The sequence below is a fragment of the Scyliorhinus canicula genome, chromosome 2 (assembly GCF_902713615.1).
Source record: "Scyliorhinus canicula chromosome 2, sScyCan1.1, whole genome shotgun sequence".
NCBI lineage: Eukaryota > Metazoa > Chordata > Chondrichthyes > Carcharhiniformes > Scyliorhinidae > Scyliorhinus > Scyliorhinus canicula.
In genome coordinates, this window is record NC_052147.1 from 79287724 (window position 1) to 79301518 (window position 13795).

Here is a 13795-nt window from a genome sequence, read left to right on the forward strand (position 1 = left end):
GGACATGAGAAGTCTTTGGCAGGTAGGATCAAGGAAAATCCAAAAGCTTTCTATAGGTATGTCAGGAATAAAAGAATGACTAGGGTAAGAGTAGGGCCAGTCAAGGACAGTGGTGGGAAGTTGTGTGTGGAGGCTGAGGAGATAAGCGAGATACTAAATGAATACTTTTCGTCAGTATTCACTCAGGAAAAAGATAATATTGTGGAGGAGAATGCTGAGACCCAGGCTATTAGAATAGATGGCATTGAGGTGCGTAGGGAAGAAGTGTTGGCAATTCTGGACAAGGTGAAAATAGCTAAGTCCCCGGGGCCTGATGGGATTTATCCTAGGATTCTCTGGGAAGCCAGGGAAGAGATTGCTGAGTCTTTGGCTTTGATTTTTAGGTCATCATTGTCTACAGGAATAGTGCCAGAGGACTGGAGGATAGCAAATGTGGTCCCTTTGTTCAAGAAGGGGAGTAGAGATAACCCCGGTAACTATAGGCCGGTGAGCCTAACGTCTGTGGTGGGTAAAGTCTTGGAGAGGATTATAAGGTTCCCCACGGTCGGCTATTGCAGAAAATACGGAGGCTGGGGATTGCTGGTGATTTAGAGATGTGGATCAGAAATTGGCTAGTTGAAAGAAGACAGAGAGTGATAGTTGATGGGAAATGTTCAGAATGGAGTTCAGTTACGAGTGGCGTACCACAAGGATCTGTACTGGGGCCGTTGCTGTTTGTCATTTTTATAAATGACCTAGAGGAGGGCGCAGAAGGATGGGTGAGTAAATTTGCAGACGACACTAAAGTCGGTGGAGTTGTAGACAGTGCGGAAGGATGTTGCAGGTTACAGAGGGACATAGATAAGCTGCAGAGCTGGGCTGAGAGGTGGCAAATGGAGTTTAATGTGGAGAAGTGTGAGGTGATTCACTTTGGAAAGAATAACAGGAATGCGGAATATTTGGCTAATGGTAAAATTCTTGGTAGTGTGGATGAACAGAGGGATCTCGGTGTCCATGTACATAGATCCCTGAAAGTTGCCACCCAGGTTGAAAGGGTTGTGAAGAAGGCCTATGGTGTGTTGGCCTTTATTGGTAGAGGGATTGAGTTCCGGAGCCATGAGGTCATGTTGCAGTTGTACAAAACTCTAGTACGGCCGCATTTGGAGTATTGCGTACAGTACTGGTCACCTCATTATAGGAAGGACGTGGAAGCTTTGGAACGGGTGCAGAGGAGATTTACCAGGATGTTGCCTGGTATGGAGGGAAAATCTTATGAGGAAAGGCTGATGGACTTGAGGTTGTTTTCGTTAGAGAGAAGAAGGTTAAGAGGTGACTTAATAGAGGCATACAAAATGATCAGAGGGTTAGATAGGGTGGACAGCGAGAGCCTTCTCCCATGGATGGAGGTGGCTAGCACGAGGGGACATAGCCTTAAATTGAGGGGTAATAGATATAGGACAGAGGTCAGAGGTGGGTATTTTACGCAAAGAGTGGTGAGGCCGTGGAATGCCTTACCTGCAACAGTAGTGAACTCGCCAACATTGAGGGCATTTAAAAGTTTATTGGATAAGCATATGGATGATAAGGGCATAGTGTAGGTTAGATGGCCTTTAGTTTTTTTCCATGTCGGTGCAACATCGAGGGCCGAAGGGCCTGTACTGCGCTGTATCGTTCTATGTTCTATGTACCAACACGTTAGAGGATAGTTTAACTTTCTTTGCTTTGTTCAAAGTGGCTCGGGAGTTAAAACCAAAACAGCCCCTCAGGGACCCATCTGACTCAGAAGGAACCTCATGAATTTATAACAATCAGGTCCCTTTTATGGAGATAGGGCCCCAAAGTCATTTATTAAAGCTGGATCATGGAACATCTGCCTTTAAACTGTCAGACTAAAAGTGGAGGACTTCCAAGCTAAGTTTAAAAAAGAACGTGGTGTCAGAACAGCGCACATTTAGACTCCACAAAAAGAGTTTGGGTCACTACTGTCCTGGACACATTGATCTGTGTTTCCAATAGCCTTCCTACACATTCCCCCCCCCCCCCCCCCCCCCCCGTATTTTTTTCCATACAACCATGCAGGAGTTAAAACACCCCTTCTGACTTCAAACTCTTTTATCTGGGAGTTAATCATATTCTGGTATATTTGTAATGATCTTATTTGTGTTGGTCCTTTTAAGTGACTGAATTTAAAAATAATTTTGCTTCACTTTGAAGCATACTGTAACAAAAGTTTCAAAATGAGGAAAAATTAATTTGTGTATTAGATTTGCTATTATTCCTCAATCTTTCCACCTGGCTGTTTAATAGATCAAATAATAATAGAAAATCTGATAGCTCAAGCTCTAAATTCTTCCTCTCAAACAGGATGCATACAATCAACTGGGAAACACATCAAAGGAAGGAATCCTTTCCTCTATAGGCTTTGCAGAATGGAAATCAATATTAATTCAAAATTGACAGGTTACATGCAAAATTCAGTTGAGAACCTTACAGTGAAAAATCTTAAACATTACATCAAATAAAAGCAACTTCATGGTGCAACACAATTATTGTTCTAGTTAAAGAACTGTAGAGTAAGTTTCATGGTATCAACAATTGGAACTTTTTCCTTTATTTTTGCATGCACAGCAGGCAAATAGCAATCTAGTTCAGTCAGAAAATGTACATTTAGCACAAATATAACTAATAGTTACCATCAACATTCCTTGTAGCTATACTGGCCTAATGAAATATTTCAGTTGGAATAAAAATTATTCAATCACAAAGGTCACTGATAATTTCAATCTGTCAAGACCAATATCTCAATTTCAACTAAAATATACGACACAGTAAATTAGTAAGTACCTAGTTAACAAGAAACGTCAGACAAATAAATATCTAAGCCACACTTTTTAAAGCAAGCCTTAAGTTGTGGGATGCAGTCTAGATGCGAGTTGTTAATTATTTTTTGATAGGTTGGGAGAGTACTGATTAGTAAAGTTTGGATGCAACCTATAAATGGGGCAGAATTCTTCCAGTTTGAGACTAAATTCCAAGCGGGGTGACGGGAATGTGGAGTTTTTCCTGCTGCAGTGGGCGGCGGGAAAGCACATCAAATCTACCGGCCTCAAACTCGTTTATAATGAACCTGGGTGTTTCACGCCATGTTCCTTGGCGGGGCAGGCCTGGATGGCGGGTGCTCCACTGCCATGTCTAGGTGCCATATTAAAATGACTTCATTGACCAACCAGTGAAGAAAGTAGGTGGACCGCCTGAAAATGAAGATAGATCTCCAGGAGCACTCTGAGACCGGAAGATGGGTCTCCTGAGAATTAAGATGGATCTCCTGGAATATTCTGAGGCTGGGAGATGGACCCCCTCCAAGACACCTAATCTGGCAGGTCCACCTGCAGACGCTTCCCCCGCCCCACTGCTGCGGTCTTTCAAGGTTGTGGACGGCCTCCATCCCAAACTCTGGAGGCATCTCCCGCCATTGTTCAGATGAGTCCCGACATCTACGTTGTTCTGAATGTGTTTCCCACCAGCATCGTGGAGAGTCTGCCGTGGGGCAGGAGGGGGTCGGGCCTTTATCTGTATCCCACTAATGGGATGCAAATGAGGTCCACGCCATTGTGGGTTTTCCAATCTGCCATGATCGGCACCAGCAGATGATCCCACTGTAAATCCACGCTGGCGTGAAACCAATTTCTCCCCCCATGTCCACCATCAAAAGTGCTGGCAGAGGATTGGGGGAATTTCGCCCAGGATCCTTCTGTATGCATGATAACATTGTGCAAAAAACAGGGAAGTGTGTGATTTCATTTTCCTACGTCTGATTAGAAAAGTTAGTGAAAGAGCATAGTATTTAAATATACCATTATATCACAAAAGAAATATCAGTGTTTCAACATGGAATATTATATTTCCAATTTTCATATTTCATTACACTCTCAATGACCATCCACACGGTGACCTTATTACTGATGTCTCTGCACTGGCTATGTTAACAAGTTTATGACAGTAATGTCACAACATAGTACAGAAAGGTTTAACTTGCTTACCTGCGAAAGACCCAAATAGATAGAGACAGTTTCAGAGATGTATAAAAATCTTCCTTCTTGATTTACTGCAAATAAAAATCCATCCAGAGACTGTGAAGAAACAAACAATACATGTCACATTGGTTTGCTATTTGGAATACTAGTGGCTGCTTTGTAGAAAGAACCTTCTACAAAATGTCATTTAAATGATATTACAACACAACATTATGATGAGGATTTAATTACTATGTTATTTTATCATGGTTTTTCAATGATATAAATGATATAAAATTAACAATTGAAAAGTATATGAAAAGTGTTTCTCTTTTTTGTTGATGCAAAGGAAAATAGCAAAGATGTCATAAAAAGTAACAACATCTTTCTCCTCCTTCATTATTGCATAAATAATAGAAACATAGAGAATCGGAGCAGGATTAGGCCATTTGGCCCATTACACCTTGACACAATTCAACATGATCATGGCTGATCCTCTGCCTCAACACCATGCATCAGCGCTCTCCCCACACACCTTGACACCTTTAGATTCTAGAAATCTATTTCCTACTTAAATATATTCAGTGATTTAGCCTCCACAGATTTCCACAGGTTCACCACTCTTTGAGTGAAGAGGTTTTCTCCTCATCTCAGTTCTAATTGGCCTACTTCGTATCCTGAGACTGTGACCCCTTGTTCTAGACCCTCCAGCCAGAGGAAACGGCATCCCTGCATCCAGTCTGTCCAGTCCTGTCAGAATTTCAGACGTTTTAATTAGAGCCCCTCATTCTTTGAAAGTCCAGTGAATACATACCCAGTCGACCCAATCTCTCTTCATGGGACAATCCTGCCATCGCAGAAATCAGTCTGGTGAACATTCCTCTATGGCAAGTGTAGTAGCTAGTCCCTTTAAGGGGCTATCCCCATTAATGGGCGTTCTCTGAGGGAAATGTTGATGTGACTCGCTCGTCCAATTAGGGATGGGAGCTGGGCATTAATTGGGATATGTTGGGATTTGTCCCAGCATTTGGACCCGAGGGCTGAGTATGTAAAGACCATTTTTTTTAATATAAATTTAGATTACCCAATTATTTTTTCCAATTAAGGGGCAATTTAGCGTGGCCAATCCACCTACTCTGCACATTTTTGGGTTGTGGGGGCAAAACCCACGCAGACACGGGGAGTGTAAAGACCATTTTAAGCGCTCTGTAAATAGTTGTTTATAGTTGCAATAAATCATTGTGTTTTATAAGTTAACTGGTGGAGTCAATTCTTGCAGTTATTACATTGGTGACATGGTCAAGACCAGCGACTCAGGTTGCAAGAATTCATGGAAAAAAAGGTGGAGTCGAGAGGGAATTGAACTCTCCGTAAACGATTCCTGGTACCTGAAGGATGGGTTATTTACGTAAATTGAACTCTCTGTCAATGATTCCTGGTACCTCAAGGGTAGATCATCAGCGTGTGTTATATTCGAAAGAACCGAGACGTTCCGGGAGCCATCTTGTACTTAGATGACACATTAGTAACAGTGTCGATTGAAAATGAACACTTGTTGAATTTGGATGGAGATTCCTGGAAGCATGAGTGTGCCTCAAGAGAGAGAGTTAAAATCCTCGTAGACTGGATGGGTCCATTTATGGGCATGATGATTTTGTTGTTAGTGGACTCCCATGCAAAGTGGATGGAGGTGTTTGAGATGAGATCCACAACTGCTTACATAGAACATAGAACGTACAGTGCAGAAGGAGGCCATTCAGTCCATCGAGTCTGCACCGACCCACTTAAGCCCCCACTTCCACCCTATCCCCATAACCCAATAACCCCTCCTAACCTTTTTGATCACTAAGGGCAATTTATCATGGCCAATCCACCTAACAGCATGTCTTTGGACTGTGGGAGGAAACCGGAGCACCCGGAGGAAACCCACGCAGACACGGGGAGAACGTGCAGACTGCACACAGACAGTGACCCAGCGGGGAATCGAACCTGGGACCCTGGCGCTGTCAAGCCACAGTACTATCCACTTGTGTTCCCGTTACACCACAGTTGATAAGCAGCACCAATGTTTCACAATCCAAGGGGCACCAGAGATGCCCATTTCGGATAACGGAAAGGCTTTTAATGGTCCCAGCTTGTAGAAGCAGCCGCCCGCAACATTAAACAGCAAACTAACTAGGCTCCTGCTATCACAAAGCGTCACCTCGAATACGACTACTGGAGGCTCTCCAGCTGTGATGCTGAGTTGTCGGTTGAGGACCAGATTAAGCTTTGTGTTAGCGGGGAGAGTGGAGACAAGCCAGAGGAACCAGAATAAGAACCACGATTAATTTAAAAGTGCAAGAAAGTTCAAGATAGAGGATTCAATGTTTGTGAAGAATTTTGGTAACAGATCAAATTGGGTTCCAACAGCTTTTGCAGCCAGAACAGGGTTGGTGTCCTATGAGGTTACAGGACAAGATTTTAATAAATCATGTAGACCACTTGTGTGGGTGAGAGCCATCCCAAGAGCCATTGCTATGACCTGGTCTGATTGTGCTAGGAGGAAGCGTGGTAGGTTCCCCGAGGAGTGAACTGTCAGGTGAAGTGAGTAACAGGCCTGAACGTTTCCACCCCCCCCCCCCCCCCCCTCCACCTCCCCACCCCCCCGGGAACAGAGGAAGATTAAATGTCTGTAAAAAGAGCGAATTCTTGTGAAATAAGGCCAACAGTAACTCCCGCAGCAGAAGAATGTGAGTCGCTGGAGCTATGTCACTCTATGAGGAAGAAGGAGTCATCGGACAGACTGAGTTATTGATGGACTCGTGTGGAAGTGTTCATGATTATTACTGTTCGGCAATTGTGTTATTTAATTATTACCAAAGGGACTTAAAGGTGGAAAGATGTAGTAGCCAGCCCCTTTAAGGGATATTCGCTGAGGAAGGGCTGATGTGCTCCTCTTATCCAATTAGGGATGTAAGTTTGGGATTTGTCGCAGCAGTTGGACCTTCGAGTGGAGTCTGTAAAGACTATTTTAATCACTCTGTAATTGATATCTATAGTTGTAATAAATCATTGTGTTTTATAGATTAACTGGTAGATCCAATTCTTGAAGTTATTACAGCATGTTTATCCTTTTAATAAACAAAACTGCACATGATACACCTGGTGTGGTCTTACCGAAGCCCTGTACAGCTACAGTAAGACACCCTTGCTGCTGTATTTTAGTCCACTTGCAATGAAGGCCAACAAATCATTTGCCTTCCTAACAGCCTGCTGTACCTATATGCTTGCTTTCAATGACTGGCGAACTAGAACACCCATGTCCCATTGTACATCAACATTTCCCAATCTATCTCAATTTAATTTAACTCTGTCATTCTGTTTTTCCATCTGAAATGGATAACTTCGCATTGATCAACGTTATACTGCATCTGCCACATATTTGCTCAGTCACTCAACTTGTCTAAATCAACTTGAAGCCTCTTAACATGCTTCTCAGCATTCACTTTCCCACCAAGTTTCGTGTCAGCAGCAAACTTGGACTATTACTTTTAGTTCCCCCATCCAAATCATTGATGTATATAGTGAATAGCTGGGGCCCAAGCACTGATTCCTGTGGAAGTCAACTATCCAATCATTTATTCACACTCTCTGTTCCCTGTCTACTAACCAATTCTCAATCCATGCCAATATATTATCCCCAAACCCTTGCGCTTTAATTTTGCACACTAACCTCTTCTGTGGAACTTTATCAAAAGTGTTCTGTAAATTCAAATACACCAATTCCACAGTTGACCCTTATTTTTTGCTTTCTACTTTTCTGTCTTTCATTTCTATCTTTTTTCCCACTCAGGTTCCAATCCCTCTGCCACTCTAATTTAAACCCTCCCCAACAGCACTAATCCCAATCCTGCTGTGGTGTCATCCGTCCAGCTTGTACAGTTTCATCTTCCTCAGAATGGGTCCCAATGCAGCAGGAATCAAAATCCCTCCCTCCTGCACCCTGCACCATCTCTCCAGCCATGGATTATTCTGGTCTATTCGCCTATTCCTGCTTTCATAGCACGTGGCACTGGGAGTAATAGTGACATTTTGAGGTCCTGCTTTTTAATTTATTGCCTAACTCCCTATAATTGGCATTCAGGACCTCATCTCGCTTCTTACCTGTGTTGTTGGTACCAATATGGACCACAACCTTTGGCTGTTCACCATAATGTTATCTTACTTATAAACAGAACTTATTTTAAGTCTTATAAATAATGAAAATCACCTTCAAAAAACATAGCAAATCATCTTTGTACCAACTAAATTAAATTGATTTTTTTTCAATATAATATTTTAGTTGCATGGACAAAATGGCATTCCTATGTTTCATAAATGTTTAATCTTATAGAGTGACATATAATCAATATCATGTTCTAGCAGGAACTCAATCTCTGGGACTGAAGCAAAAAAATTACTATTGTTCACACAGATCTTTGTAACCACCTCAGAAAAAATCCCAGAGCCAGGTATTTCAGTGATAGGACAATGAGAATAGTCTGGGTTGTAAGCAGAATAATGAACAGAAATGTTGAGTGGTTCCATTATCTCTTACGCAACCTTGACATGTAACTAGTGCAATGGATTTATCAAAATAGACCAAACATTACAGTCATAATTAATCAGACAATAATTTCATGTCAGTTTTCAAATAATGTGAAGTTATTCATACAAATTCAATCTATTAATGACTAGTTTCGTTCCTTAGTAGTTTTGTAGCTTGATGTTTAAAATAATTTTGTAAATTATGGGCAGTATTCTCCGCTCCCGATAAAAATCGGAATGGCCGTCGTGAAATCGGCCGAGGTTCACGACGGCCTCGGGGCCCGCTCCCCGCACCTAATTCACCCCCACCACGGGCTAGGAGTGGGCCCCCGTCGTTCCCGGCCGCAACCTCGTCGCGCTGGAAATGACGCGGAAACGGCGCTTTTCTGATGTCATCCGCGCATGCGCAGATTGCCGGTTCCAACCTGCGCATGCACGGATGACATCAGCACGTAGACAGCACAAACCCGCACATGCGCGGTGCCGACTTTCTCCACCGTTGCCCGGCAAGACGTGGCGGCTTGATCTTGCCAGGCGGCGGAGGGGAAAGAGTGCGTCCGATTTGGACGCTGGCCCGATAATCGGTGGGCACTCCCGTCCCCTCCCGAGCACAGTCGCGGTGCTCCCGCCCAAATCGGGCCCCTAGATGCCCCAAAAGGGCATCTAGCGCCTGTTTCATGAATGCAGCGACCAGGTGTGGTTGCTGCCATGGTGAAACGGGCGTGAAGGGCCGGCCGCTCGGCCCATTGGGCTCGGTGAATCGCGTTCGCCGTGAAAAACGGCGATCGGTGGTTTTTCCGAGCAGGGGGGGAGGGGATCGGATCACTGGGGGTGCCAGGGGGGGCCAGGGGGGGCGTAAAAATTTTCGGGAGACCCTCCCACGATTCTCCGCCCTAAGTGTTTCATGTATATTTCTAAATATGATGGGACTTTGAGCAACAGAAGTTTAATATCACAATATTTTATTTTTTAAGATCGTTAGGTCACATTCATTCTTCAAAATAAATTCAACATGGGACCATTTGGGAAGGAACTTTACAAACATCTCTCAATAATAGCACACAATAGTTAATAAATTCTAAAAATAGAAATTGCTGGAAATATTAAGAGTCCTGGCAAATAGGCACTGACCGTAAATGTTAATTTTGTTTCTCTGTTGACAGATCTTCTGAGCATTTCCAGTATTTTTCTTTTAGATTTCCAGCTTCCACAGTATATTGCAATCTTATTAGTTAATAAGTAGTCTTATTATTAAACTCTACTACAAGATATATTGCCAGCAGGAGAAAAACTGAATACCTAGTAATATTGTCAACATCTGCACACAGACAATAACACGTGTGCCATTTGTCTGTGCAAATTGATACAAAAATTTTAGAAAAGTATGTTAAAATGAAATTTCAATTCATTCCTGTTCACTAGACCTGTGCCGGGAATGGTGTGCATGTGTTTAATTTCTGAATTAATGTGTTCAAATCTTCTTTTCTGTATTAGAAAGTGGTGGGAGGTCTGGGTTATTCTTTCAAATAGCATGGTGTGGAAGCAAATAATCTAATATTTTATTAATGTCACAAGCAGGCTTACATTAACGCTGCAATGAAGTTACTGTGAAAATCCCCTAGTCGCCACACTCCGGGGCCTGTTCGGCTACACTGAGGGGGAATGCAGGATGTTCAAATTACATAACAGCATGGGTGCGATTCTCCGCTCCCCACGATGCGTGGGAGAATCGTGGGAGGGCCCCCCGACAAATTTCACGCCCCCCTCGATTCCCCTCCCCCCCCCCCCCGGCTCTGAAGAATCGCCGCTCGCCGTTTTTCACGGCGACCGCCGATTCTCCGACCCGGATAGGCCGAGCGGCCTGCCGTTCACGACCGTTTCACGATGGCGGCAACCACACCTGGTCGCTGCCGTCGTGAGACAGGTGTGGAGATGCCTGTTTGGGGCTTCTAGGGGGCCTGGTGGGGAATGAGCACCACGACTAGGGCAGCAGGGTACCATGGTGGTTAGCATAAATGCTTCACAGCTCCAGGGTCCCAGGTTCGATTCCCGGCTGGGTCACTGTCTGTGTGGAGTCTGCACGTCCTCCCCCTGTGTGCGTGGGTTTCCTCCGGGTGCTCCGGTTTCCTCCCACAGTCCAAAGATGTGCGGGTTAGGTGGATTGGCCATGCTAAATTGCCCGTAGTGTCCTAATAAAAGTAAGGTTAAGGGGGGGGGGGGGGTTGTTGGGTTACGGGTATAGGGTGGATAAGTGGGTTTGAGTAGGGTGATCATGGCTCGGCACAACATTGAGGGCCGAAGGGCCTGTTCTGTGCTGTACTGTTCTATGTTCTATGACTGTACTCGGGAGGGGACAGGCCCGCGATCGGTGCCCACCGATCGTCGGGCCGGCGTCTCAATCGGACGCACTATTTCCCTTCCGCCGCCCCGCAAGATCAAGCCACCACGTCTTGCGGGGCGGCTGAGGGGAAAGACGCCCACCGCGCATGTGCGGGTTCGAGCTGTCAGCGTTGTTACGTCAGCCGCGCATGCGCGGGTTGGAGCCGGCCAACCTGCGCATGCGTGGCTGACGCCATTAGGCGTGCCGGCCGTGTCATTCCCGGCGCGACGACCCCGCGGCCGAGATTTACGGAGCACCGCTCCTAGTCCCGCTGGGAGGAGAGAATAGGGGGCGAGGAGTGGCCTCCGAGGCCGTCGTGAAACTCAGCCGAGTTCACGACGGCCCTCCCGATTTTTCCCGGGAGCGGAGAATTCCGCCCCATGTCTTTTGGGACTTGTGGGAGGAAACCGGAGCACCCGGAGGAAACCCATGCAGACAAGTGGAGAACGTACAGACTCATCACAGACAGTGACCCAAGCCAGGAATCGAACCTCGGACCTTTGGGCTGTGAAGCAAATGTGCCTATTTTAATTCATAATAGGTCATGTGTACTCTGCTGGGAATGTAGGACAGGTTGATGAACCTGATAGGCAAGACCAAAAGTTAACTCCTTCAATCATCTTGCTGCTTCCAATTCCTTAGTATAGTTCAGGTGGTGCTTTTATTACTTTTCAACCTAGATCAACATTGTATTTTGCAGCAATTTGATTCCACTATCAAAAGAGCACCGAAAAAAAAACTATTTCCATGTCACCAACACACTATTATGCCAAAAAGACTGACTGCTCAACACTATTCACATAATAAAGATCTTGAGAATATCCTGATCTTGGATTTGTTATCTGAGATAAATTGGATATATCACAGCAGAGATTCAGGGCAGTGTATTTACCAATACTCTCGTCTGATACAACTTTGTATCTACTGGTGTACTGTTAAACTGAATAAAACTAAGAGCAATCTTTAATTCATCAGCAGTGAGGGATTACCGTATCAATTCATGTCATATGAGGAGCGACTAAGTCGGTTAGGATTATATTTATTGGAGTTTAAAAGAGTGATAGGGATGTCATAAAAACGTATAAAAGTCTAGCAGGTTAGACAGGGTAGATTCAGAAAGAATGTTCCCGATGGTGGGGGAGTCCAGAACTAGGGATCACAGTTTGAGGATAAGGGGTAAATCTTTTAGGACTGAGGTAAGGAGAAATTTCTTCACCCAGAGAGTGGTGAATCTGTGCAATTCACTACCATACAAAGTAGTTGAGGCAAAAACATTGTGTAATTTCAAGAAGGAATTAGATATAGCTCTGGGGGCTAAAGGGATCAAGGGATATGGGAGAAAGCGGGATTATGGGATTGAACTTGATGATCAGCCATGATCATAATGAATGGGGAGCAGACTCGAAGGGCCGAATGGTCTCCTCCTGCTTCTAATTTCTATGTTTCTATGTTAGCAACACACTACAATGTGGGACAGAGATGCAGAGTATTTATTATCTGCATTGTGGTTATTTATTGATTTGAAAGTACGTTTAAAGTGTTTTGTCAATTCATACTAAGTTATGATTTGTTTGAAAAGTAATAAGTATTTGGAATACCACAGACATAACACAGTCAGGGATTTCTAACATAAAAGGTCACCTCGGAAAAGAAAGGACAAGCAGCTCACATGACACAAAGGAAATATTAAAGTACCTTCTGTGCTTGTCAAAATCCTAATTGAACTAAATAAATTATAAATAACTTTCATTTAAACAAATCCTCACCCCAGATGTTGCATAAATAGGACGTTTGGAAATAATGAAATGCTCACAAAGCAGACCTTGATTATCACCTGTGCCTATGTCATGCACAAGTTATCAGACCTTTCCACTCATGGAATAAAGCAAAGATGAGAAGAATTTTGGCCTTGATATTAATATGAAGGTGGCTTTCAAATGGGATTGGTGGAATTACATGGCTGGAACCAGTGGCGGACTGGGTCTAAAAATATTGGTTGCCAGGAGACAAAGGGGGCCCACCCACAACTACAATGCTATTATTTAATTTTCATAACGAATAAATAAATTTTTCAAAAAATACATATGGAAAAAAGGGTACAATTAAAATGTTTGTGGAAAAAATGTGTCTTTCTTAGTAATTACAGTGTACATGTACTGTACATATTGCTAGCTGTAGATACCAAATGTAAATACAGAATGTTATAATTGAATTATTTATTATTTTTTAAAATTTTAAGTAATTGGTTGATATTTTTAAATAGTTTACTGCACAATTTACACATTAACAGATAGTTCAAAAGCACAATAGAGCATTGCATGCAGTCCATTATATTAAGAGCAATCGTTTGTGTTCGCTAGATGATTGTGCAAATTTGCCAATAATTGCTTCTGCATCCAATTCATCTAACAATTCCTTTTCAATGGGTAGCAACATGTATGATTCCAAATTCTCCTCAGACAGCGAATTTCTTAACCTTGTCTTTATGATCTTTAGCTTTGAAAATGTCCTCTCACATTGGACTTGAGTAACTGATAATGTGCAGATGACTTTATAAAGTTCATAAACGGGCAGCACGGTGGCCTAGTGGTTAGCACAACCGCCTCACGGCGCTGAGGTCCCAGGTTCGATCCCGGCTCTGGGTCACTGTCCGTGTGGAGTTTGCACATTCTCCCCGTGTCTGAGTGGGTTTCGCCCCCACAACCCAAAGATGTGCAGAGTAGGTGGATTGGCCACGCTAAATTGCCCCTTAATTGGAAAAAATAATTGGCTAATCTAAAATTTATTTAAAAAAAATAAAGTTCATAAAGGTTATCATATGCCTTGTCATGAAGTCTGTTGGATGCCAGAATTT

The 13795-nt window shown here is 43.5% G+C and overlaps 1 protein-coding gene across 7 annotated transcripts in view; it reads right to left on the reverse strand.

Annotated features, from left to right (window-relative positions):
• LOC119955159 (neuronal PAS domain-containing protein 3) overlaps positions 1-13795 on the reverse strand; it is a 1584282-nt gene that overhangs the window by 601954 nt on the left and 968533 nt on the right. For all 7 annotated transcript variants that reach the window (XM_038781147.1, XM_038781137.1, XM_038781126.1 and 4 more), the window contains one exon: positions 4020-4109. In XM_038781147.1, coding sequence (XP_038637075.1) covers positions 4020-4109 — 90 coding nt within the window. The remainder of the gene's footprint in view (positions 1-4019; positions 4110-13795) is intronic.